General features: G+C 37.9%; 1 protein-coding gene and 1 long non-coding RNA gene across 7 annotated transcripts in view; one reads left to right on the top strand and one right to left on the bottom strand.

Annotated features, from left to right (window-relative positions):
- BMPR1B (bone morphogenetic protein receptor type 1B) overlaps window positions 1-27,169 on the top strand; it is a 423,330-nt gene that overhangs the window by 293,719 nt on the left and 102,442 nt on the right. For 2 of the 6 annotated variants that reach the window (XM_032632933.1, XM_032632926.1), the window contains exon 1: window positions 11,982-12,415. The exons of the other annotated variants lie outside the window; for them this stretch is intronic. In XM_032632933.1, the coding sequence (XP_032488824.1) occupies window positions 12,343-12,415 (73 nt within the window). In that variant the 5' untranslated portion in view covers window positions 11,982-12,342. Of the gene's footprint in view, window positions 1-11,981; window positions 12,416-27,169 lie in introns of those variants that run through there. 6 annotated transcript variants of the gene reach the window in all.
- Window positions 4,988-11,893, bottom strand: LOC116754358. The gene is made up of 3 exons (XR_004350046.1): window positions 11,580-11,893; window positions 8,266-8,455; window positions 4,988-5,594 (listed from the first exon to the last, which is right to left on the bottom strand). It is a non-coding gene; the product is annotated as an uncharacterized LOC116754358 (long non-coding RNA).

Raw genomic sequence — 27,169 nt, 5'->3', positions numbered from 1 at the left:
AATGCATAGTGCATGTTCAGTGAAATCTTGTTGAACTTAATTGCAGAGAGCTGAGAGAGAAGTGGGCGTTTAAGAGAAGATTGCAGTTGGAAATACAGTTACAGCTGGAACACGGAGTACATGGAGATTGGTGGGAGTATATGGAATTGGAGAATGAGGCAGGGCAGATGCTTCTGTCTGCAGGTGCTTGGATCCTACAGAGAGGATATTATGGAGCCACTGCAGGATTTTAACCCGATAATCACTGTTGACAGCATTGTAGAGGATGGGAATGACGCAGGAGTAGGAAATCAACTCTCTGAATCACCCTGGCTGGGATACAGTATCCTGGAAGCCTGGGTTGAACAAGAGTTGTTTCCCTTAAAAAAAAAAAAAACTTAAAAAATTAATTCTGGTAAAATACACATACCATAAAATTTACTATCTTAGTCATTTTTACATGTTACAATTCCGTAGTGTTAAGTATATTCACATTGTTGGGCAACCAATCTCTAGAACTCTTTTCATCTTTGCAAAGTTGAAACTCAGTAACATAATACATTATACTGAGTGACTTAAACAACCATGGACAATTATTTTTCACAGTTTTGGAGGCCAGAAAGTCTAAGATCATGATGCCAGAACATTCAGTTCCTGGTGAGGACCCCCTTCCTGGTGTGTAGATAGCTGTCTTCTTTCTGTCTCCTTACGTGGCAGAGAGAGAGAGAGAGAGAGAGAACACAATGGAGCTAGCTCAGATCTCTCTTCCTCTTCTTATAAAGACACTAATCCCATTATGGGGGCCTTACCATTATGACCTCCTCTAAGCCTAATTATTTCCAAAAGGCCCCACCTTCAAATACCATCACATTGAGGGTTATGGCTTCAACATATGAATATAACGGTATTTATCTTTCTGTGACTGGTTTATTTCACTTAGCATAGTGTGTTTAAGGCTCATCAGTACTGTAGCATGTGTCAGATTTTCCTTCCTTTTTAAGGCTGAATAATATTTCATCATATGAATATACCACATTTTATCCATTCATCTATTGTAGAGTTGCTTCTGCCTTTTGGCTGTTGTGAATAATGTTGCTATGCACATGGGTGTTTAAATATCTTCTCAAAATTCTGCTCTCAGTTCATTTGGGTATATATCCAGAAGTAGAATTGTTGGATCATAAAGTAATTCTATTTATAATTTTTTGAGGAATTATCATATTGTTTTCCATACCAGCTGCACCATTTTACATTCCCATCACCAGTGCACAAGGGTTTCAATTTCTTCACATCCTCCCCAATACTTATTTTGTTTTTTTGATAGTAGTTATCCTGTTGGGTATGAGATGGTATCTCATTGTGGTTTTAATTTACATTTCCTTTGTGATTACTGATGTTGAGCATCTTTTCATGTGCTTGTTGGCCATTTTTATATCTTCTTTGAAGAAATGTCTATGTAAGTTCTTCACCCATTTTTTAATTGGGTTGTTTGTTGTTGTTGAGTTCTAGTCATTCTTATATATTCTGGATAATAGCCCTTTATCAGATATATGATTTGCATGTCTTCTTCCATTTCCTAGGTTGCCTTTTCATGATATTGATTGTATTCTTTGATGCACAGAGGTTTTAAATTTTGATGTCCAATTTATCTAGTTTTTAAATTGTCTGCTCTTTTGGGATCATATCCAAGAAATCATTGCCCAATGCAGTAATGTGAAACTTTTCCCATGTGTTTTCTTCTGAGAGTTTTATAGTTTTAGTTCTTATGTTTAGTTCTTTGATCCATTTTGAGTTAGTTTTTGTATATGGTATAAGGTAGGGGTCCAGCTTTACTTTTTGCATGTGGGTATTCAGTTTTCCCAACACCATTTGTTTAAAAGACTGTTCTTTCCCTGTTGAATGGTCTTGGCAACCTTGTTGATGCTCTGTGTATACTGCTGGAGCAGAGGGTAAAAAGGGCCTTTAGCACATGGAAATGAGGTAAGCACCTAAGAGACAGAATCTTGGGGAGGCACCAGACACTTACTGAATAAGTTAATCTTGAAGGTAATTCCAAGAATGGAATGGTGGAACCTTGTCAGATCAACAACACAGCAAGGAGGGACTTAGGGCAACTTCCTGAGGCAGAAAGAATGTACAAACAATGTTTTGTTTGTTTTTGAAAGATATCTGAAGTAGACAAGGAGGAAGTGTAAAAGGATAAAGATGAATGACAGGCACCTCACCCTAAGGAAATATAAAGTGTTGTGAGGAAGAGAGTAGGCATAAATAGTTATAACACAGGGTAAAATAATAAGATAAATGTCATAGAAGTGGTACCAGTAAAGTGCTCTGGAAGTTTGCAAGAGGAAACAATTACTTCTACTGAGGGAATCAACTGGGTCTTCCTGGGTATATTCATCAAAATTTCTCAGTTGAAAGCCACAGAAACCAACTATGATTAATTTACACAGAAAACAAAGTTGTTAAGAGGATATTTGCTAGTTCATAGATTCTCCAGGAGGAAATGAGAACCAGGTTTGGAAGAGACATAGCCTAGAACAGTACTTAAAATTCCAGCCCAGCGTTTATCTTGTAATAAGGACACCATTGTCACCACAGTTTGGCATAGACCCTACCACTGCTCACATCGTCAGTGCGCGATCCAGATGCTGCCCCTAGACCTGGTGCTGTTGCAGCCTGTGGAGAATGAACATAGCTGCTGCTCCCACCAGCACTGGTCAGAATGGATGCCCTGAGGTCTTTGTTAGCTTCGTGTAAAATCTGGGAGAGGTACATCTGATTTGGAAGATTTCAGTCATGTAGTCATGTCCTACCTGCTGGAGAGGTGGAGAAAGTGAGTCTGTCACTTTTTTTTTTAACCTTCTGTTTTGGCAGAGTTCTGTCTCAAACAAATGGAAAAGGCCCAAAACATAGGAAGTGAGAAGGGCTCTTAAAGCCAGGTGGCTGGAAAGTATGGTAACATCCACAGAGCTGGGAGAGGTAGAATTTGGAGTGCTGTAGGCGTAGTAGTAATACTTAGTTGTGCTGTGGTAGTTGGAAATAGCGGGGTGGCGGTTCAGCAAAAAGATTTAGCCTGGTAGTCGAAATGGCATTAGCTAAAGCCTGGGCGTTACAAAGGAACACATTTGAGAGAAGAGATCGTTGGGAAAGAATCATGGTTATCTATGTTTATATGAACAGGAGAGGAAGAAAGTTGGATGGGTAAAGCCCTCATTATGAAAACCAAAGGAAGAGCTTCTAGCAAGTATTTTATTTGTTCAATTTACTTTTAAATGAATGAGCCTTCTAAAAAGGGAAGTAGAGGCAGTGCCTCATGTTGCCCAGGGATGGAAAGGATAAAGACTAAGAAAAATTCATTGGATTTGTTGAGTTTTGAAAGAATTTCATTAGAATGGTGCAGGTAGAATTCAGAGGGCAGATAGAGCTTTATAAGGAAAAAGTAATTGGGATGAGAGTAAGGTGGCAGTAAGGGTCAGGTACTTTAGGAAGAGAGAGATAAGACTTGTCAAAGGAAATACTTGCAAGAGAAGATTTATCGAGCACCTACTGCATAGTCACTGTTTTAAGTGCTTGCAGTATCCAAGTGAACACAATGGGCAAAGACCAGTGCCCGTGGGGTCCTTACATGCTAGAGGGGTGAGGGAATCAATTAACAGTAAATATAGTAAGTTAATTTAGAGTGGTTAGAGGTGATAAGTGGGGAAAACAAGTAAGGCAGCATAACAAAAATGTGTTGGATTTGTTGACCTTTGAAAGAAGAATTTCGTTAGAATGTTGGGAATAGAGGTCCAGTAGGGACAAGTAGAGATTTGGGGATGGGGATGGTTGTAGTGATACGAGGAGTGGTAGGATAGGCTTCATCGAAGTGAGAATGGAGCCAAGACTGGAAGGAAGTGATGGAGGAAGCTAAGTACGTATCTAAGGGAAGAGTGTTTTAGGCAGAGGAAGAGGAGACACAAAGCTCTGAGCTGGAGCACGCAAGGTGTGTTTGAGGAACAGAATGAGGAACAGGGAGAATAGGAGGAGAGGGTGCCCAGTGAGATATTTGGAAGCCACCTCTTATGTGACCTTGTAAACCACCATGAGGACTTCGTAAGGACATCATAAGCATCTACTCTAGGACTGACAGCTCTTTGATATTTTTTTGTAGCCCACTATGGGGTTAAACTAAAACTTCTTGTACAATTCAAGACTTCAAGCTTGCTTTTCTTAGGCTATTTTTATTTGTAACAACTTCCAGAAAGAGATAATATAAAAACCAATACAAAGAGATAATGTTAGTAACAGATGCAAAGCGAGGCAAGATTCTTTACTGAAGAGGCAGAAGGTAAACTATGATGAATAATTTATATGGTTTTTTTTTTTTGCCTTTGAGTGAAGTAAACATTTTCTTGTTCAATGGTCAATTTCTGATTGTATACATATCATTTTAATGAAAAATCGAACATCCTTTTTAAACAAGCGTTTCTAAAAGAGCAGCTATTGCTTTTGAACTTCCTCTCCTTCCCTTCTTTTCTTACACGTCCTTCGGTGGAGGCGCTAATGAGATACATTGAAGACTCAGAGTGGAAATTTTGGCGACTGTTTAAATCAGATTGGTCATCTTAATGGGCCTTAAATCAATTTTCAATTTATTTAATATCAGTTCAAGTTGGATTTGCATGAAATTAATGCACAATTGACTCTAGGACGAAATAAGAGTAGAGTGATATTGATCCTCTTTACAAATTGAGTTTTAATTTTTTTAAAAATAAATTTATTTATTACTTATTTTTGGCTGTGTTGGGTCTCCGTTGCTGCGCGTGGGCTTTCTCTCTTTGTGGTGAGCAGGGGGCTACTCTTCGATGTGGTGCGTGGGCTTCTCATTGTGGTGGCTTCTCTTGTTGAGGAGCACGGGCTCTAGGTGTGTGGGCTTCAGTAGTTGTGGCACGTGGGCTCAGTAGTTGTGGCGCACAGGCTTATTTGCCCTTCGCACGTGGGATCTTCCCGGCCTAGAGCTTGAACCCGTGTCCCCTGCACTGGCAGGCAGACTCTTAACCACTGCGCCACCAGGGAAGTCCAAGAATTGATTTTTAATGGAAACTGTGTTCAGGTTTTTGTAATGGCTAGGAAGAGATACGGAGAAGTACTAGAGGTTTTTATTTTCTGTTTAGGGGTGCTTTAGCACTAATTTGTTAAAGAAGATAATATCCTTTGGAATAGAGCTTCAGGTAAGACAAGTTAGTGGCTTCTGTGGTTCATTATTTTACCTGGTGCATAACTTTAATACCGAAGAGTCCGGGGCCAAAGAGTTAAACAACAAAAGCCCTTTTCTCACACAGTTCCTTGTAAGTGGGGCAAAGTAGATCTTCTCAGCAGCCTTCTCATGGTGTGAAGAAAACAGCCTCTTTTGTTAAAACAACCTCAGACTCATCGGGTGGAGAGAGGAGTATGTTACATAGTTCTGGTGACTTTGCTCATCTACTTTTTCTTTCTACTGAGTCCGCGGAGTTGCTTCACTATACCTGCTAAAGCACAGGTCGACTCAAGGGAAACAACTCTTCCCGGAATTCTGAGGCGCTCCACTCACCTTAGTCACTTCACTGGTTGATAATACCTGCATTGAAGGGCTGCTGGAAGAGTTAAAAAGATATACAAGACACTGCTTTAAATGAATGACAATATATGTTTTAAAATTATTATTAATATACTTTTTATAAACCACTAATACATGCTAGGGGAAAGTTGCTTCTCTTACTGGACCTCTGAATTCACTGCTGTGGCTCCCAGAGTGTCTGTTGTCCCTGTCAGTTGTCCCCCTCCTCTGAATTGACAGGTTTGGGATTGAGGGTATCTCACCCCTCTTTTGCTCTAGCCTGTAGCATTTCTGGCAGTCATGTTCCCTGAATGAATCTCATCAGCCCCAGTGTCTCTGAGTCCTCCGTCTACTGAATGGCTTGTTTCTGCCCCAGTTATTTCTTGCAGAGCAGAAGCATATGGGTCCCTAGCTAAGGAAGTACTGGTGTCTGATCTTATCTGCCCGTAACTAGTTCCAGGCCTCCTTGGCTCAGGCACACTCAGTCTTCTCATCTGTAAATGGGAACGATACTGCATGCTGCACGTGAGGCAGTGCGGGTCAGTGAGGCGGTGTATGTTAGTACATAGCATAGTGCCTACACAGTGAAAGCTTGCCAAGTGGCGTGTGTCATCATTAGCAACAGCATCCTATAATCTATCTAGAAATAACCTATTTATCATCTCTGCGTTCCTTACTTTCCAGCTCCTGTCAAGACATCACCCTCCCATTCAATTTTAGCTTCTGGCCTGAGATAATCCTGTTGAGCAGGTGATGGATCTCTCTATAGTGAATGACATAGAGAATAATCTCAGATTTTATGTATTACCTGGTTCCCTATTACTAGTGTACAAGTGTGACTTTATTAGCCTTTAGTTGAATCACACCAAAACCAGGTATTACCTGAACAGAATTATGCCTGTATGGGGTTTAGGAGTCCTGGGGCAGTCTGGAAGTTTGTTTTGTTTTGGTAAATTCACTGTTAATTTTCATTGGTAGTTTAATTGTATAAGTTGCCTTTAATTCTCTTCTACCGTTGATTGCTTTTTGTGTCTAGTCTTCTTATCTTGTATGCAGTCTATACACATCCTTGTTATGTTCACGGGCTGACATGAGCTTTAAAAAAGAACTCTTCGGTCTCTAGGTAAATACTGTCTTAGGTTTGAGATATCATTCTGTTAGAAAATTCCATGAAACATCTTGCTCTAATGGGTTTGATTGTGCTGATGTTCAAATTATGCGCTCTAAGTACACAGTGTTGCGGCGTTTCAGGACAATGAAGTTTGGGCTTATTTGTTCTCTTTCAAAAGCTGTCTCAAGTACCTTTAATGAGTTGTGGGGAGTAGCAGTGATAAAAGACCAACATTGAAAACGTATATCAGAAGATATTATCATGTCTATTTCCTAATATTGGGGCTGTAGCCTATTAATAATAATCATATTTGTATTAGGTAAAAAAGGTTTATGCAGTTGATTGTTGTTTAGTTTACATTAAGATATGTTCAGAGTATTTCATAACAAATACTCTACTACTTTTACAGATGCCTCAAAAAGGTTGTGATGATGGTTGTTATAAAAATTCATATTTTTAATTTTTTATATATATCCTTATTGAACAGTTATTTCAAAAAAAATCAGTCTGCTAAAGTCATTGAAACCTGGTTTATAAGTAAAGGTTTTGAAATTTTAAAGCTGAAGTGAAATCTGGTTGTCTCTTTTTATTTGTGTGTGAATTTTTTTGTTGCTAGTGGTAACTATAGAGAATTTTTTTTTCAAATAGCACCCTTTTAATAACAATGGTCTCCCCAAATATACTGTGGCAGAGCTTTAAACTTTATTAAGTCTGGCTTGGGCTCCCCCTTCCTCTCCCTGAGTAAATGGAAGAAAAGTTTGGCAGGCTCCATGCTGTGCACTTGATTGATGTCCAGAACATCTGAAGGACTTTTGTGTCCTGCCTGCTCTCCATGAGTGCATAATGTGTGAATACTTAAAGAAGGTCAGCCCTTATCACACGTAATCTAGGCCTGAGAGCAGATCAACAGTGACAATCATATCCCGTAAGTAAGAGCACAAATCATCCTCTACATGCTTTAGACAAGTTGTGGGATATTTTTTCTCTCTTTTTACCCCTTCCCACTCACGGGGGACCTTGGCAGAGCAACGAAAGCAGAGAGAAGACGTGCTCAGAATAATGTGTCACTCCTTGGAGGGAGGAAGGGATTGTTTATTTGTAATGATGTGATGGTCTTTCACTGTGCAGCTGAAGGGAGCTTGGGCTGTTAATGACTAGTGATGTGGAAGATTGCAGATCGGAACGGGGTGGGGAGGCAGGAGGCAGCCCGAAGCAGCCTGAAGTTGTGGCATTTGTAAACTCCAAGTCAGGAATAAAGCTTTTTGTACACTTGAGTTCTGTTGTTTATTTTTTCTCCGGTAATGGAGTAACTTTTTATATCATTATGTAAATAGTGTATAGCTGAAAATGAGAACAACAATACGGATTAACCAGTACAATTCTGAACACGTTTTTCTATCCTTTGCACAACTAGTATGAAAGTTTGAAAACTGTTTTACTGCAAAATTCTAGAGGATGGTAAAATGTTCTAATAGGAACAAGGAAATAACAGTTGTTTTTATGTGCCTGTGTTTGAACAGAAGTTTAATTTAAAAGCAAATGTTGTTCCAAACAATATTAGCAGAAATCTTCAAGTATTAAAGAAAATAGCACTCACCTTATTTTTCTCATGAAGACTATTAAGGATACTGTTGCATTTTCTTATATAAAAGGAAGATATTCTTCACCTTATCTCAAAAACGTTACTAGTTTCTTTTGACATGTAATCAGCTTCAAGAAGTAGTTGCAGTCATTTCACACAATGGAAACTGTTCAGACGCCCCCTCCAGAAACCAAGGCATTGCTTCCTATGTATGTAGGATAAAACCAAAATCAAATTAAGAGCTGTAAGGCCCTTCCTTCCCAACATCTCCCAGTCTGCTTTTCTAGCCCAGTTTCTCTGCTCTCCAGGCATATCCGGTATCTCATGTTCTCTGCAAACATTGCTCTTTTTTTGCTCATAAATGTCTGTACTGTCTGTTCTCTTTGCTTGGGATTCCTTTGCCCGCTCTTCACCCAGTGAATTCCTACTTATCTTTGAAGAGCTAGTTCAAATGCCTCTTCCCCACAAGTCCAGTCCCCATCCCCGGCCAGAATTAATCTTTGTTTATGTGCTGTACTTTCCACATCCCCTCAGCATAGCAGGCCGTCACTGTATTGCCTTGTCATTATTTGATTATATGTTTGTCTTCACCCATTACAGGGTAGGTTTTGTCCTAAAGGCAGGTACTGTTTAATGTTCTTGTATCCCATTCACTAGACACAGTCCCCCAAATACAGTTTAAAAAGCTGTAGATATACATAAAATCATATATGTATGTATATACGGAGGGTCCTGTGTGGAAATAAGTCACAGATCGATATTGTTAAAAAGGTAGTCTCATACTTTAAAGCTGTTTCATATATTTCTGCTTCAATTATATGATAATTTAATAAATGAAATAAAAATAAAGTTATTAAATAAATATTTGTCTTTCCGGGTATAATATGAACTTTAAAAATGTGTCCTTGTTTTAGTGATCACATTATTTATGACAGGAACAATTTGGCAAATGTTACATTAAGGAAGATAATTGTTAATAAGGGTTTTTTGGTCAAGGGGCAGAAGAGTGATTAGTGAGAGTTGTCAGGAAATTGACCGTTTCCTGATGCCCTCCTATGTTCTGGGCACTGTACTCAGTAGTTTTTGTTCATTTACTTGTCTAATCCGTATAACAATTTTAACAGTTAGGTAATGAGCAGATTATAGACCAGAGAGTTTAAGTAATTTGCTCAAGATTATACAGATAGCACAGAGTCTCTCTCTACTTTACAACAGGGGCTCCGTCAACTTAGAATGAGTGGGTCTGTGTAAGAATTCTACAAATGATATATAGCAATGGCATGTCGTATTCATATTGGTAGTACTATCTGTAGTCTTCCTTTTCTCTTTCTTGCCCCTCGCACGTGTATATATTCAAATTGTGACCTTTCTTTTAATACTCTCTCAGAGCTTTCTTTGAAGCCTCATTTGGTGTGGATTTTAAGGTGAGTGCGCTAAATCACACGCAAATCTGGATTTTCTTTTTTTTTTGCTAAGTCAGATTTCTGATCTACATTATATGATTTTTTTAAAGGTCTTTTGAGCCTATTTGTCTGGAATCTAATAATGCATTTTATAGAACATCTCCTTCATTGTTGGCACGCAGCATATGTTAAAGGGAATTAATAGGGTTACCTCTTGAATTTCATAGTAGTATAAGTGAGAAGAAGAAATCTGTATTACCAAAAAGTTTGACTAAGTGGAAACCTCTCCTCACACTTCTATCAATAATTTTGACTTCTACTCACATAGTTGGAAGTTTAGGTTCAGAGACTCATCCTATATTCTGAAATCTTAAACCTTTTTTTTAAAAAAAATTCATTAAGCCAGTCCATGCTCAAAAGCCTTTTAGTTATTTATATAATATAGCCTAAACGTTGTAACCTGCATTCGGAGTCTGGCACAATCTGGTTCCACTCTGTCTAGCTTTCTCTCCAACCATTTACTGATAGGTGCTGTCTGCTCCAGTAAGATTTTTCTTCTCATGTTGTTGCACAAATGACGTATTTAATCCTACCTCTAGTCCTTGCTCACATAATCTCCTCTCTTTTCATCTCCTCTATCTCTGTATAAATTCAATTCATATTTTAGCATTCAGCTCTGCCTCCAAGTTTTGGCCCAGTCTAATCCATCCCTTACTCCGATTTTCTATCTTTATTCCATTTGAAGACACTTCATCTTAAAATGTTATTTTTTTTACTTAGTTCTCTATTACATATATATTACTTTTTCTGTGGTATTGTAAACTTCTTGAGTGCATGTACTTCAGCTAGCACGTAGTACAAAATTAGAAATAGTTGCTGATATGGATTGCTTTGAACTGAATTAGGATTCTGGAGAGAGAGAAACTATTCTCTCTTTATGCTGTGAACCGTTTATGGATGCCCATATTGGGAAAGTATGAGCAACGAGAGCTGTCCACATTTTAGCTGTTCGCTATTGGCCCTGGAGCTCAAGGCCAGGTTCCAGATTGGCAGTGGAGCCATGTTGTGATGTGGCCCTGAGCCAAATATAGAAGGTTTGAACAAGAGATTCAAGCAGTAGAGCTGGGTTTTTGTCTGGGGTTCACTTATGTTGCCCGTCTGTTCCTGATCACTCTTATTCATTTTAGTATGCCTCAGTTTCCCTTCTTAGCTAAAGACTACCTCATTTAGCACCCCCAACTTTTATTTTCCTGACAAGTAAGTTTCATGGATTCTGTGAAATGCAAAATGTGTAGTCTAAACTTAGGATATTCGAAAACTTTTTATGTGATTAAAAATACTATATTTCTGTTAAATTCCATCTCATGAAACTGAGTTGAGGGTGTTGGATTGATAGTAGTATTGGTTAAATCCTAAAAAGCAGTTGTTGAACTACTTTAAACTGGAGAATAGATTTGAATGCCACCTACTAGGGTAGTGCTGCGAGGTGCTGGTGTGTGTGTGGAGGGGTAGGCGTGTCTCTTAAAAAGGAGAAGCGAGCAGAGATTTTTTTTCCAAGAAAATAATTCTCAAAATTTCAAGTAAACACATTTTCATGCTACCTTAGATATAACCACGGAGCTATGTCTCTGCTCTCATACTCATAAATCCTTTGTCATGCAAATGGATTAGGTTTAGTAAGTACTTCTGTTTGTATCTGTCTGTGGTGATAGTGTAGTTTCTACACACACTGACAATTCATTTATATTTCTTGCTGTTCTTTTATTATCGATAGTTCCCAGAGTCAAACCAATAGCCCTTTAAGATGTTCTTTAGTACTGGAAACGGTCACTCAGAATCTCATGGAAAATTAAAATATTACAGAATGTTCATAGCTTACATTGAGGCACAATTATAATTAACATCTAAAAAAATTGAATAACTTACCTTGGTTTTATTCACATAATAAAATTGGTTCAGTTCACAGTACTTCTTTTTTTTCTATGTAGGAAACTTCAAACTGTAGTCATTTCAAATTAATTAATTTAAGTGAGTAGCCTAACTGAAATATTCATTAAGGATGGCTTTTTACAAGTGACCCTTTTTTGTATCTGTGCATTTGATTCAAAGGCATTTGCCTCATTATTTAAATGTTGAGGTCATGTGAGAAAATGCCATAACATTTGGATGTGTTGCAATATTTCTATCATTTTATCAAAGAAAAAAAATTTATTTCTCCTTGTCTGTCTACAATTCCCACGGACTTACAATCCTTAGCAGAGAAAAAAAAAACCTTAGCAGAAGAAATAAGTAATTGCATGTCGGCGAAGCATAGGTGTGTGTCGCTCTGGAATCTCTCCACAGCTGCCCGGGAGGTGCGGGGACTTTGGCGTGGCCAGTACAGAGCAAAGTCCCGCCTGTGCTGGCCGTTGTGTGGGCAGCTGGGTCAGGCTCCTTTCTTAAGAAAACAGTCTGGCTCGGGGTCCTCACCGCCCTTTGTTGTCCTCCCCACGAGGTGATCAGTTGAAGTCTCCGTGGTGACAGAACCAGTTTGTAACAGGCTTGTCTTTCACGGTCCTGTCTAGGGCTTGCTGCAGGCTTGCCGGAAGCTCTGACAAGAGTGGCAGCAGAGGAGACTCAGTTGAAAGAAGGAAAGGCAAGAGACAGGAGGCTTAAACAGGCGGGTCACATTGACGACTCTCCTGCTGCAATGGGTTGGCTGGACGAACTAAACTGGCAGCTTCACATTGCCTTGCTTATTCTTCTGTCTATGCACACGAGGGGTAAGAAGACCAGTGCCCCACAGTACAGTGCTGACAGGGGGCTCCGTTAATGGCTGGTTTCGTGGTTTTTATCACCGAAGGGAAAGTTCAGGGCAGAAGTTCAGTGGCTAAACATTTCCAACCCCCATCCTCCAACGGCTCTGTAATTTTACTACTTTCTGTATCATGGCAACGCTTTCTCGATAGTGTGTTAGAATAGTTTTAAAAGGGATGCAAAGTTTCTGTTTTCTCTAGCAATTAAGAATTAAGTGCAGTCTAGTTTGGAACTTTGAGTGTGAAGTTGATTGTCAGCATACAGTGACAGTTTATATGTGAAGAATTTAAGAAAGCAAAAATTCTAATAAACTTGTTTTGATCATTTTAGTTTGAATACTGTTAGATTTTTTTATATGTTAGCTAATTAACTTTGAAGTTCATTGTCATTTTTATATGGATGCATTGAGTAAATCTGTAGTTTTATAATGGCAATAATTGTAATTTGTGAATATGTCAGATGTTTATCCATATTTAAGAACAGGGGCTTGCTTAGTGATCATTTTGTCCAGCAGAATTATTCTTGTATACAGTTGACTAAAGGACGGCAATTTTAAAAAATTATTTTAACTAAAAGAGTAATTATAAAAGTAGGTGAGCTATTTTCAAATTAGAAGAAAGGTAACTTCATGAATAGGAAACAATTATCTGTGACAGTGATTTGCAACAAGGGAGTCACAAGGTTGGAAATAAGGAAATAGCGGCTTTATAAAATTAAGCCAGGTGACAAGGGAATATGTATGAGATCAAAATGCATTTACAGTTCACCCTCATATACCTGTGAATGCATTTTATAGAACGAATTTGGCAATACTATTTATTTGGAAGCATGTATTACCAACTGGCATGTATTTTGATTGGCACTTAAAGATGAATGTTTTCATAATCTCAGAGTATTCCATGACACTATTTAGGTATTGTGGCTTGGCTCCATGAAAAGTGCTTTTAATTTCTGGTATAGATAAGTGTAACTCAAAAGGAGTTTTGTGTACTGATGTGAAGGAACAACATGTAGTTCATTTACTTGGTTTGCTAGTTTGTTTTCCAAAAATTGTTATCATCTGGTACCTTCTAGAAGAGATAGAAAGACCTCAGGGAAACTTTCTTAAGAATGTTCCAGGAAACTCAAACATGATATATATGAGGTGAAATTCTTATTCCTCTACTCATGCTACTGCTGTTTCTTGATTTCCTAAGGGTAATTTTTCATTCTCTGTTAGCATTTTCCTTGAAACATATGAATACCTGAATTAATTATTGAGTTATGTCAGTCAAAAGTGAAAAGGCTGTATGTTACAGACTGAATCTTTGAATCATAAATGGTAGGATTAGATTACGCCTTAAAATAGTATTGTGTAGTTGGTTTACTTCTCCAGTGAGAAGGTTGAAGCCCAGAGACATTCCCTGCTTTCTTCTACCAAGCGTAACCTTTTTAGCTCCCGGTCCAGAGCCCTTTCACGTGAGTGCCTGTGAGCGTCTGTGTGTGTCTTTCCGTTTATTCTGTAGCATAGTGGTTAAGGGTATGAACTCCAGACCCAGAATGCCTGAGTTTGAATCTTAGCTCTACCGCTTACTAGATGTGTAAACTCAAATGAGGTGTCTTATAGGTGCCTTGATTTTCTCAACTGTGAAATAGGCATAGTAGTAATGACTAACCGTAGGAATGATTTGATTATTAAATGAGTAAATACACATAAAGCATTTAGAATAGTAACTGGTGCATAGTATTGTCTGAAGTTTTGCTATTAGTATCATTAGTAATAATGTTAATCTATGCAGGAATAGGAGACAATCAATCTGGAAATGTAAACTGAGACAAGATTTTAAAAGAATTCCATAGCTCTTCTTAGTGTGATTAACGTACTGAATCCCCATTTATATTCCCAGCTTTGTCACTAGTGAAATTTTAACTTTTTTTTTTTGAGGAATTTCTCTACCTGTAGCCTTATAAAAAATAAGTTTCATGTTTGTTTGTTTGTTATTTTGCCTGGATGAAAACAGAATGTGCTGTAGACAGGGACTCTAAGCTCAATCAAGACTAAGCAACTTTGACTATAGAAGTTAAATATTCATTGATAACATTGATTATTAATTCTGCATGTACTTCAGTGAGAATGATTATCACAAGGATGGGTAAATATGAAGCACAGACAAAGGAAGTGGTCATGACTTCTTAAGTGAATGGCAAAGCCAAGATTAATGTACTGAGACCTTAAATACTCATTTAAAGTGAATGTGTTTCATAATGACAACTTGAGACATTTGGAGAGTCTGTGCTTCAGGCTAATACAAATATTTAGTTATTTAAGTATATGGAAACCTCAAAGTTCTATGTGGAAGGAATACGTACAGTATTCCAATTCTACTTTAAATGGTACAAGGCTCTGCAAAGTCACAATAAGTGGAAAGGAGAACGCTTCACACGCGGAACAGAGTAGCTAGGGTGGCCTGTGGGCGGGGGTGGGGGGTGGTGTGGTGTGATTCATCAACCTAAATCTTATCATTGCTTATATCTTATCTTCAGTGTTTTACTTGAAAAGACACAGGCTTAGAAAAAGGGAAGCAAGGGTACATCTTGGTAGGTTTTGAACTTTGTGTCTTTTATATTGGCACATTGTGGCTTCTTCAGGAATGCATTTTCTAAAACTCGGGATCGTGAAATGTGGAAATGCCTTCTTCTGAAACTGAAAATATGACCTGTAATGGTGAAAATCTGTAGTGTTCATTTCTACTTCAAATGTAGTATTTTAAAGATTGAGCTGTTGATACTACCTTGCCCCTTTATTCTCAAAACACAGTGGAGAATCACAGGCAATACTAGTGAATACAGTGCAATGTGCAAACAGTACTGAGGCATCATTTTGGTCACTACCATTCTTAAGTTCTGCCAAAGGGATTTAGTGAGGTCATAAAGGTGATAGATTGACAGACCTAAAAACTAAAGGACTCTTTCTGTTTGTTGTTCTAACACATTGGTGGCAACAATGTGCCCTTCCTGACGTGGATGGGCCTCATGCTCTGGCACTTAAAAAGGTGAGATTTTATTTAGCTTCTTGTTAAATGTATATGTGAAAATTTCCACAGCACCCTGCCCTACTGTAAAATCAAGGTAATAGATTATTACAGCAATTAGAATAACATAAAAATTGGCAGGCAACTTTTGTTCTTTAGGAGTAATTCTATATCAACAAAGAGTTCCCGGAAAAAAAGGCGAGATAGGAAGTAGGAATTAGCTCTTTTGGAATACAGGAAAATCCCTAAACCCCATGAACAAAAGCAGGTCCCAGTCTCCGTGGCCCCTGCAGTTTTATGTAACCCAGATTTTACATCCTGCTTCTTCATTGCCAGGTCATATTCCATAGGTTTCCTATCGTAATATTTGTGTTTGATCTGGTTGACACTAATTAAAATTTTTTTTTAAATCTGTTAAGTTTTTTCACTAGAATTAAGGCAGATAGGAAATGCAGTAACAGGAGAATAACAAACATGGCTGTGAATGTGTAGTTTCAAAATTAAAATGGTGATATTGCTCTAGGGTGTCAATTTTTGGTAATTTATTTATTTATTTATTTATTATATTTATTTTTGGCTGCGTTGGGTCTTCGTTGATGCGTGCGGGCTTTCTCTAGTTGCAGCGAGCAGGAGTTACTCTTCATTGCGGTGCACAGGTTTCTCATTGCGGTGGCTTCTCTTGTTGCGGAGCACAGGCTCTAGGTGCGCGGGCTTCGGTAGCTGTGGCTCGCGGGCTCAGTAGTTGTGGCTCACGGGCTCTAGAGCGTAGGCTCAGTAGTTGTGGCACACGGGCTTAGTTGCTCTGCGGCATGTGGGATCTTCCCAGACCAGGGCTCGAACCTGTGTCCCCTGCGTTGGCAGGCGGATTCTTAACCACTGTGCCACCAGGGAAGACCTTTGGTAATTTTTTTTTTTTTTTTTTTTGCGGTACGCGGGCCTCTCACTGTTGTGGCCTCTCCCGTTGCGGAGCACAGGCTCCGGACGCGCAGGCTCAGCGGCCATGGCTCACGGGCCTAGCCGCTCCGCGGCATGTGGGATCTTCCCGGACTGGGGCACGAACCCGCGTCCTCTGCATCGGCAGGCGGACTCTCAACCACTGCGCCATCAGGGAAGCCCTGGTAATATTTTTAAGTGGAAATGATCCTCGTTACCATATGGCAAAATATAGTGAAAATCTGCACTGTTAGACGGACACAGCTGTTAAATGCATAAATGTGGTTCTGTGTTTAAAATGTGTTCTACTACAGCTCTTATGTGACACTTCCAACAGTTAATCTCTGGCTGTTAATTGCCAGTAACTGCACGCTGTGGTGAGCATCACAGATGTAAGAAATTTGACCTGTGGTAATTTACCTGGAAGGAAAGTGGCTAAATTATAGTTCTCACCTTAAATTCTGCAGAGTAGATTGGATAAGAGACATTCACATAACTATTGAGTGCAAACTCACATTATTTGGTTTTACCTTTTGTTATGAGAAGTTACCCTCTTTAAATATGTAGTGGTGGCAACCATGTATGTAAAGCATACATATCTCTCAATATCTGTGCATAGATAACTTAATCTTTAAATTACAAATACTTGAAGGCTTCCGGAAGAATCATAGTATTAGAAAGATCAGAGTAATTCACATTTGTTTTTATTTTTGTTTTTTTTTTTTGGTCTATGAGTCAATTGAATCTGAAATAACATTTTACCACTCTTCTATTGACTTAGAACTGCCAGGAACAAATTTGTGAATATGTTTTTTCCCCTAACTTTCCAAATGTGGATTTATTTTTAGAACTCATACAGGACATTGGGCAAATCTTTAAGTAAGACAAAGTACTGACAATTAAAATCAGCTAAATTGTCTATCAAGCTTTCTTATGCTACATTTTAGGTTTAGATGGACCCTTTTGGTCTTGATTATTATATTCTCTTCTATCTGTAAAACAGTTACTCTGCCCATCATAATCGATGTGTGTGTGTGTGTGTGTGTGTGTGTGTGTGTGTGTGTGTAACTATTCTTATTAAAATATCTACCTACAATTTTGTGACTCTGAGCTCAGAATAACCTCGTTCTTATTTCTAGGCCCCAGCACTTTTCCTGTAACATTGGAGAATCTGGGGCTTTTGGATTAACTGATTTCTTGCTTGATGTCATCTCTGTTGCATTCCTTCCATAATTAGTTAACTTCCATATTAATTCATAATGTGTATAAAATCACATTGTTAGTATTGATATTTTTTTGGGCAAAAGAACAGAAACTTAAGTAGAGGAAGAAGTCGAATGAAGACATAAAGAAAAGCTAAAGGAAACACAGGCCCCGTGGGACCCAGAGGACATTCCCTTCTCCCCTCTGGATGTCTTTTCCCTTTTTTCTGTTTAAAGGTCTTTAGCAGACACTCCTTGCATTGTAAAATGCAAACCTTTCTATGGCCTTCCAGGCTTGGCATCAGCGAGACCCTGGCTCACCTCACTGCTCAGCGGTTATCAAGCCTTTCCTGTCCAGAATGATCCAAACTCCTCTCTCCTCAGGTGTTTCACACATGCTATTTCCACAGCCTGGAAAGTTCTTTGCTTTTCTACTCTGCTTATCCATTTGCTTAAATGTCACTGTTAACTTTTCCTTAACAATCCAGATTAAATGAGATCCCCTTCATATAATCCCTCGTTGTAAGTTTTATTTCTCTTGTATGGTACATATCATGATGTATCATTATACATGTCACTCTCCTGCTTCTTAGAGGAAAGACCACGTCCATTTTATTTAATGCTGAATCCCCAGTGCATAGTACAATACTTGGCGTATAGAGGAGTCTGCCTCCTTAGACATACTCATTATTTTGCACACGACCCAAAGTAGTGTCTGCATTTCCTGATATTCCAAGACCTTTTTTGCTTAGCTCTCCAGAGTTAACTGATGTTTCACTGTTACTTATTTTTAACTTGCTGGAGAGAGAATTTGATTGACTGCTGACCCTAACAATGATGGAATGTAACCCAGGTGGGATGTGTAGTCACTCAATACCAAGATGGTCACCAGACAATAACAGATAATAATAACAGTGGGCAGTGGAAGTTTTTTCTAGAAGAGGTTTTGGGTTAGGTTGATAATCAGAAACGTCTAGTATAGCTGCTACTGTCATTAATAATAGCAATATGAATACTTCTAGTGTTCCTTTGTTTATAATGAATTCCTGTTGGCTACTAAGTGACTTATTAGCTGTATGTGTAGAAAAATTATAAAAAACACTTTATTTTTACGTGAACTTTGGCATCCAGGAAATGTTACTACCAGAATTATGGTAATATATTTCTGTAGTTTCTATAGAATTATTTTAATAGTAAATGGAGGGGTATGATTTTTGTTGTTGTTCTTTAAATAAAAGGTGCTGAAGAAATTCAAGATATCAAGTGGTGGCAAAAAATAACATACGAAACAAGTAGTGTACTCTCTTGGCAGGCTTCAGTTTTGTCGTATTGTTACATACAACTTTTACTCCTTTATTGAAACAGTAGTTGCAAACCTTATGTCTCACAAAGAACATCTCATAAATTTTGCATTATGACCCCTAAAAGGCCACAAGTTTGTGGCTAGCAGTATACATCTTTCATTTGATCAAATTCTGGGAACTTGAGTGTCTGAAACTATGCTTTTGATCCCTTCTGGAGTCCAGAGGAGAATGAACGTACATATCGAATTCACTTTTTAGAAACCTCTTGAGTACACGCAGAAAACTGGCTTTGGTGCATAGGTTTTTACTGCCTGAGAGTATCCTGTGGTCATAATGTGGGAACATAATGTCCCCATGTTCGACTTGGTATCTTCACAGTTTTAATGGGATTTTTCCAGGTAAGGAATCAGTTTTGCATCAATTTGGAAATTTTGTGGTATGAGAACGGCATTGATATCAGCCAAGTGTGAGACAATTGAATATAATAAGGCATCTTAACATTTTTTATGGTTATTTCTGTTTTCCTTTAACTATAAACTATGCCAAGGCCAGTAGTATACAGCGTCAGAAAATGTGAGGCCAGGTTTGTTTTATAAACTCTGTATGAAATTATCTTTCTGTTACTATGTTGGTAGAAATATTCATGATCAAACTATGTCTTTGCTAAAATGTTTACCTTTATTTTGATTTCTCTAAAAGAAAACTTTAGACAATATTTTTCAAATCTGAAAAAATAATAACCTGCCCATTGTAATCGTGTGTACTTAAAATGATAATGCACTCTTTTATGGAGGTAAATCTCAACTGAATGTTTGTCTCGGTTAGAGTTAATATGCTCAATTGTTTATTGCTTTTGAATTCCATTATGCTTTTCATGTTTCTGTTTTGAAAAAAGAAAAAGGTTAATGTAAGAGTAATATGCTATATTTGCCCTTTAACTATTAGCTCATTTAAGTCAGGGAATGTGCAGCAGTTCATTGGAGGAATATTTGAGTGGCTCTGAGTTTAATTTAGGCTCTGAAATCAGCTGAGTTATTGAGAACTGTGCAGTGACCTGGAAATCAACAGAAAAAGTGTTTCATTGTGACATGGTAACAGAAGGGTAGGTGCCACTTAATTGAGGCTCCTAAACAAATTGCCTTTTTACTTCCATACTTTCTTGTACATATGATACATATCCACACACATGTTTTTTATATGTATGTTTTCATAGGATTATGACAGTTTATTGAAATTGGAGAATATCACTAAATATTTCCTACTTAATTTCCTATGCCCTGGGTGAAAACATGTTCAAATTGGGGAATGGGTTTAAATGAAAAGGACCCTCATGCTAAATCACATGATTTTACAGGCATAAGACATTCTTGGGCATTTTTGGAGATTGTTTTTGGACTGGATTTTTAAAATATACACTAAACAATTTATTCATAACATGCATTTTAATAGCTATTATGAATATTGTTAATCTACCCTACTTAACCTCTTATAGTGAAAAATATAAAAATTTTCTGTCTTTTTTTGTTAAGTAGACTTAATGACAAACATCTTGCAAATTAGATTTTCATATATTTCATCTCTTTCTTATGCTCAATTTAATCTATCAAAGCCACACATTGTAGAAGACATCTGGTATTGAGCTTAAGCAGCTGGGTTTCATTTGTAAAGGTTTTGAGCAAAGTTTGGTGCTTGCCAACAATAATATAGCCATTGGCCAATGTGTTTTCTTTGTGGCAGCTTGGTGCACTGTGGCAGGAGAGACCAGAATTCAGGATCAGTTGATTTTCCTCCTCTTTCTGGCTTCACTGGAGGGACTTGAGAATTTTATGCAGATGTTCCTGTGAGGCTGAGTGAGGGTTTGCTGCAATGGCTATTGAATGGGAATCAATTGACAAGCCGTGTGTAATCAGCACTGATCCATCTGAGAAACAAGAAGTCTGCAGTTTTCCTCACAGCATGGTTCAATGTATTTCCTACATCACAGTCACCATAGGTCACTTTAAAGATGCAGTTCCCTATACCCCATCCCAAATCTACTAAACCAAGTCTTTGGGAGCTGAGCCCAGAAAGCTGCAGTTGATTAAGCTACCCCAAGGGATTTGGTACACATGGGATTAGAGTTAATAAATTTCAGTTCATTCTTTACCTGCAGGCAGAACCTCTAACCCCCTTTTTCTGACCAAAAGAAGAACCTATTTTATTAATGGTATTTAAAAGGAATTGTCAGAATTTTTTTTCAAAAGTAACTTACCCACATATCTGGTTTAGATGTCCTTTCGTAAAATATTACATTAGTATGACCTGTTGTTTAATGAAACAGTTGTCCTAGCATTATTAAAATATTGCCACTAATGATAAAGAAGGGGTCATAAGTCTTAATTTACTTGGAACAATCCAAATCTGGAGCGAAGGATTTCTTGCAGAGTGAAACAAGAAAGTGAATCCCAAATTTCCCATCTCTTTCTCAGGTACATTAATTAAGTAATTTCTGTATCCAACTTGTCATTGGACACCTGGTAGGCTCTTGGAAATCTTTTCAGAGTTTGGCTCTATCAGCTACCCTCAGAAAGCACCATACTCCTGAACCCTGCACCCACCTCCAATTATATTCAACATGTTATTCCCAATGCGAGTAGTTTGTCTTTGTAGCTATATAGGCAGTTTTGGTGACTGTTCTGAAATAAACCAAGTCATAACTCGCTTCTTTGCTTCTGCTGGAAAAGTTCTATGCCAGAATTCTTACCTAGTTTGGTATTCTTGTTTTACTGGTCCTGAGTCCAGAATTGAGTTTTCCAGACAAACACTTAATGAGTTCCAGGGCAATATGGAAACATACCCAGGGAATGTGTGGTCTGAAGTGAGGATTGCCTCTTTGGAAGTTAATAGGGTAGTGACTGTCTGTTGTTGAAATGTCATTAAATGGAAATGTACTTTTTACCTTATCTTGCTTTGGAAATTAGCACTCAAGATAGTCACTTCTTTAGAAAGTTCCTGCATTCCCTCAGGAACTTGATTTAAAATACACACACCACACACACACACACACACACACACACACACACACACACACACAGAGAGAGAATATAGCGTTAAAAGAGGGTAAGAGAAGGGGCAGTCTAAGTGCTTGAGATTGTCTTGTTTCATGATCCATGTCATGCATGGACTACATCTGAAGTTTTTTGAAGTTTCTGGAGGAAGCTCAGCAATGCAGCTGTCTCTAATGTACTGTGAACCTTGAAAAGGAATTTCCTTTCAAGTAAGAGCGGAAGTAGTTTGTGTGTGGGATGATGCAGCGGAGGGTTTTCTTCAACAGAAAATAAAGTGCCATTATATAAACAAACATCTACACAACCTAAAGTACGCCCAGTAAAAATAAATTACTGCAGGCACCTACACTCCTATTTGAGCAAGACCCAGTTAATTCTAATGATCTGCTTGTGTTTTCTTATTTTCACAAGGGAGGAGACAGGGGCACACAGTTGTTAGGTGACTTATCTAAAGTCTCACTATTACTTCTAGTGGCAGAACCAGAACTTGGGTTTCCAGAGTTCTTGTTCTTTGAAGAATTACATTTAAATTTTATTTGAGGATTGCTATAATATTTAGGCAGAATGTTTGGAAAGCCGGAGTCTTTGCCACGTGAACATTTTATTTAAGAGACAAATTACAAAAACACACTACCACCACCACCAGAAATAAATATTCCAGTGTATGAATAAGCTCAGAGCTGATAACTTTGCTTCTATTTCCCCATTTACTATAATACGTACTAGTTTGTAAGAAAGTACTGTATATTCAAGCACATTTAGGCTGTCATAATTTAGTGCTCACGGGAATGCCACGTATATGCAGTTTCTTCTGAGCCAGAGTACCTCACCATCTGAGGTGAGGAGAAGGCAAAATCAGGAACACAATTGAGTTATTTTCTAGGAAAAAGAAATTACATCTTGCCTTGAAGAATGGGGCATCCTTCCCGTTTTTGCCTCTTCCTGATTTCCTGCAAATGTTAATCTAAAGAGATTGCTTGTAAAATATCCTGAGTAGCTATGACTGCAAATGAGCAATGTGATATGCAGCTTTACCCCTTAAGAGTGAGTGCCCACACCTCTCCAGGTTTATTTCTTAATGCTAAAATTACAAGGTCATCGTTCCTTCCCATTGTAGGATATCACTTGCACAGGGATCCTTTAGATTTACACGTTGTGTTTTACGGTTTTGAAAAGTTGCTGCAGAATATTTTAGAATAATTGATGAACTGTCTTCACCAGGTAAAATTTCTGTGGTGTTTATCCTCATTTTTCTACCTCTCCATTGACTATTTTTTCAGTAACTCTGAATCCATGCTGTGATTTTGCAAACCGAGTGTGAGAATACTTGGTCCTTTGTTTGGGGGCTTTGTTTTGTATTTGCTTTTTAAGGAGTTTGAAATTTCTGCTGAGGATTTCATATCCCCTATTTGTACTTACAAGATAAATGAGCAAAATTACCCATCCCCCCAAAAAAAGTTCTATAATGTTTTACTTCTTAGTCTAGACTTTTTGTTTATTACTCCTGTGGCTTTCAGTGAATCATTACCTTATTATTTACAAAATAATCAAAATGGTCTAGGGGTTAAAAAGAAAGCAGCATTCTTATAGTTACATGAAATACTAGTCATCTAATAGACAATAACTGACGTATTTTGTTTGTGATTTTATAATTCACAAATCCAAGGATACAAATGTCAGCGTTGTTATCCTTTCACTTGTAAATGCCTGCATTTGTAGGTGTTCAGCACAGAGCAGGTTAGGTGTACTTGCTCTTCTAGATATAAAAACTTACTATGGTTTTACAGTTTAATAGCTATAGTAATTAAAATAGTGTGGTATGGCCTAGGGTAGCTATAGACTTATATGGAACATGGTAGAGAATCATATATATAAGGAAGTAATGTGTCAGAGGGGAGTCCCATTGGAGATCAGTGAGGAAAAGTGGACTGTTTGGAAACCTCACTTCATACCATGTATAAAATCATCTCCAAGTATATCAGAAAGCTAAAGGTAAAATTCAAAAAGTGAAAGTGTTTAGAAGAAAATAATAATAGCTAATGTTCCATGTATTGTTCTAAACAGTTTACTAACTCATTTAAATGCCACACAGCATGAGATAGGTGCTTTTGTTCCCCCTATCCTATAAATGAGGAAGCAGGTTCAGAGAAGTTAAATAATTTGTTTCAGATTACAAAGTAATACACGGTAAAATCTAGACTCAAATCAAGACAGCTTGGTTCTTGTGTCCCTTCCATTAGTAGCTATACAGTACCACATCTCTTCGAGTAGAATGTTTGTATAGCTTAAAGTTAAAAAAAAGTTGCAAAAGACACAGATCATAAAGAAATGATTTTAGAATTTCTTAACAGTAAAATTAATAATAGTTCAACAAAGCAAATAACCAACAAGCAAAAGGATAGCTCACATGCTTGTAAAGCATGTTACAAGACATGTAACTGAGAAATATTTAATATCAATTATATATAAAGAATGTCTTCAATAATGAGAAAAATACAAAATGTCAGACTACACAAACAGGCCGTTAACAGAGAAGATGGAAATATAGGAAAAGAAACTAAATAAATAGAGAAATGCAAGTTAAAGTAATATGAGCTACCAAGTTATAGTCAAGAAATAGGCAAAATAACTCTGAGGTTATCAAGTCTAGGCAAGGATGTGGAGAAATGGGAACCCTTAACCACTGTTAGTTGGAACCTAAGTTGTTTCTACCATATGAAAATTCATACACGATTTTTACATCTAAATAGTAATTATATAGAAATATTCATAAGGTTAAGCAATAGTTTCTTAGATACGATGCCAAAAGCACAAGCAACAAAATAATAAATAATAAAATGGATCATCAAATAAAAATACATCACCAAGAAAGTGAAAAAAGAGCCCACAGAATGGGAGAAAACATTTGCAAATCATATACCCGATAATGGACTTGAATCCAGTTATATAAAGAACTCTTAAAAATCAATAATAAAAAGATAACCCCTTTTAAAAATGGGCAAGGATTTGGACAGACATTTCTCCAAAGAATATATACAGGTGACCAGTGATCGTACGAAAAGGTGCTCAACATCATTAGCTATCGGTAAAATTCAAATCTAAACCACGAGATACTAGTTCACCCACTAGGACGGCTACAATCAAAAAGATAATAACCAGTGTTGGTAAGGATGTGGGGGAATTGAAACCCTCATACACTACTTCTGGAAATAATGGTGTAGCCACTTTGGAAAGCAGTCTGGCAGTTCCTAACACTGTTAAGCGTTCAGTTACCATATGCCGCAGAAGTTTCACTCCTGGGTGTCTACCCAAGAGAAATGAGAACCTAATGTCCCCAAAACGCTTGTACACACATGTTCACAGCAGCGTTACTCAAGCGTTACTCATAATAGCCAATAAGTGGAAAAAACCCAAATGTCCACCAGCTGATGAATGGATAAACAAAAGTTGTGTATCTATATAATAGAACATTCTTTGGCAATAAAAAGGAATGAAGGACTGATACTTGCTATAACATGAATAAACTTTGAAAGCAGTATTGCTTCATGAAAGAAGCCAGATGCAAAGACCACATGTCTTATTCCATTTATGTGAAAAGTCTGGAAGGTAAAACTATACAGACGGAAAGCAGGTCAGTAGCCCCAAGTTGCCAGGGGTGGGAGGCTGTGCGCAGGAATGGGGAGTGACTCCTAGGGTTATGGGGCTTGTCTGAGGGGTTATGAAAATGTTCTGACATTACATTATGATATGATTGCAAAACTCTGTACATAAACTAAAAAGGATTGAAGTGAACACGTGAAATGGGTCAATTTTATGGCATGTGAATTATATTTCTGTAAAGCTCCTAAAATATTAATAGGAGTAGATAAGAAGCCCATTTAGTATAGTGGGGAATCTGCGAGGAGAAGGGATTGGTCCTCATTTGGCTCCATTCTGTAATATTTTGTTCCTTAATGATAAAAAAAAAATCCCTTAAAATTTTATAAAAAAGAGTTGTGAGAACCTAGTATTCTCTTTTTTTGGTATATTTGTAGAATTTTATATAATACAAGATATGACCCAAAACAAAATTGAGGACATATCCACACCCCTATCCCCCTTTCAGCTAGAAAGCATTATGGGTTTTCCTTTCCTCTAATAATTGAAGACTTTGATTCCAGAAAATGTTCTCTACAAATGAAATACTGAATTCGGGCTTCTGTATTGACTGTTACTTGCTATTTCTGCTATCAACTATAATAGTATATTACTTCTGAAGTCAGAATTTTAGTGAGGCAGCTTTGTTATTTTATTAGTTGGTTTATGAGAAAAATTCCTTGTGATTAAGAGTTACCACTGGTTCTGGTTAAAGTCAGATCATTTTTCCTTTGTTAAAAATTTAGCAGAGTAGCCCACCTGCAACCTTGCTTGTTCAATTAAGGGGAAAAGATATCTTCTTGGGACAGCTGCTGTTCATAATTCTGCGTCTGGGCCTTGTGAGAATCTGTTAATTTGCCTATGGATCTTTGTCATGAACTCTCCCTACACCGATTAAAAGATTGTCTCGGGGACAGAGAGCACGGCTATAGGCTAGGAAGGCTCCTTCCTGAATCAGAGGCACCCGCTGCTTTTCTACTTGTTACTATAGCAGAAATGCCTTTCCTGTAGAGTAGTTGGGAAATTGCCCGCACTGACAAGCCCTTGTCAGATAGAAGCAGCTCATAGTCATAATAAAAACATTTTTTCCCCAGAATATTGTTTCGTGCTTCTCCCACTCAGGGCCATGGCCATCATCAGGACGGGAAAATGACCCCAGGGCCTTGAGATTTGTAGACCAGAGTATGAGTAACAAGTGATGCTAAAGCTGATTCAGGGTCAGCTGGACTGTGGTTGTGACAGCATACAAATACAGTTGCCCCGCAGAGCACAGGTTAAGTAAGAGTTCTTTCATTTAACTCTAGAACCTATAAACATAAAGTGATTGGAATAGTTCACACAAAATCAGAGGATGAGAAAATGTGTAGAGCCAGAAGTTGGTGTAGGGAGCTGAATGGCCCCCCAAAGCTAGATTGTTACTAGATAGTGGTTTTCAAATTGTGGTCCCTGCATCAGCATGACATGGGAACCTGTTGGAAATATACATTCTTGTGTCCCAACCCAGATCTACTGAATCAGAAACTCCAGGGAGTGAGTCCAGAAAACTGTTTTAACAAGCCCTCCAGGTGATACTGGTGTGCGGCTAAA

The sequence above is a fragment of the Phocoena sinus genome, chromosome 5, assembly GCF_008692025.1.
Source record: "Phocoena sinus isolate mPhoSin1 chromosome 5, mPhoSin1.pri, whole genome shotgun sequence".
NCBI classification, from domain to species: domain Eukaryota; kingdom Metazoa; phylum Chordata; class Mammalia; order Artiodactyla; family Phocoenidae; genus Phocoena; species Phocoena sinus.
This window is presented reverse-complemented; position numbering and strand designations above follow the sequence as displayed.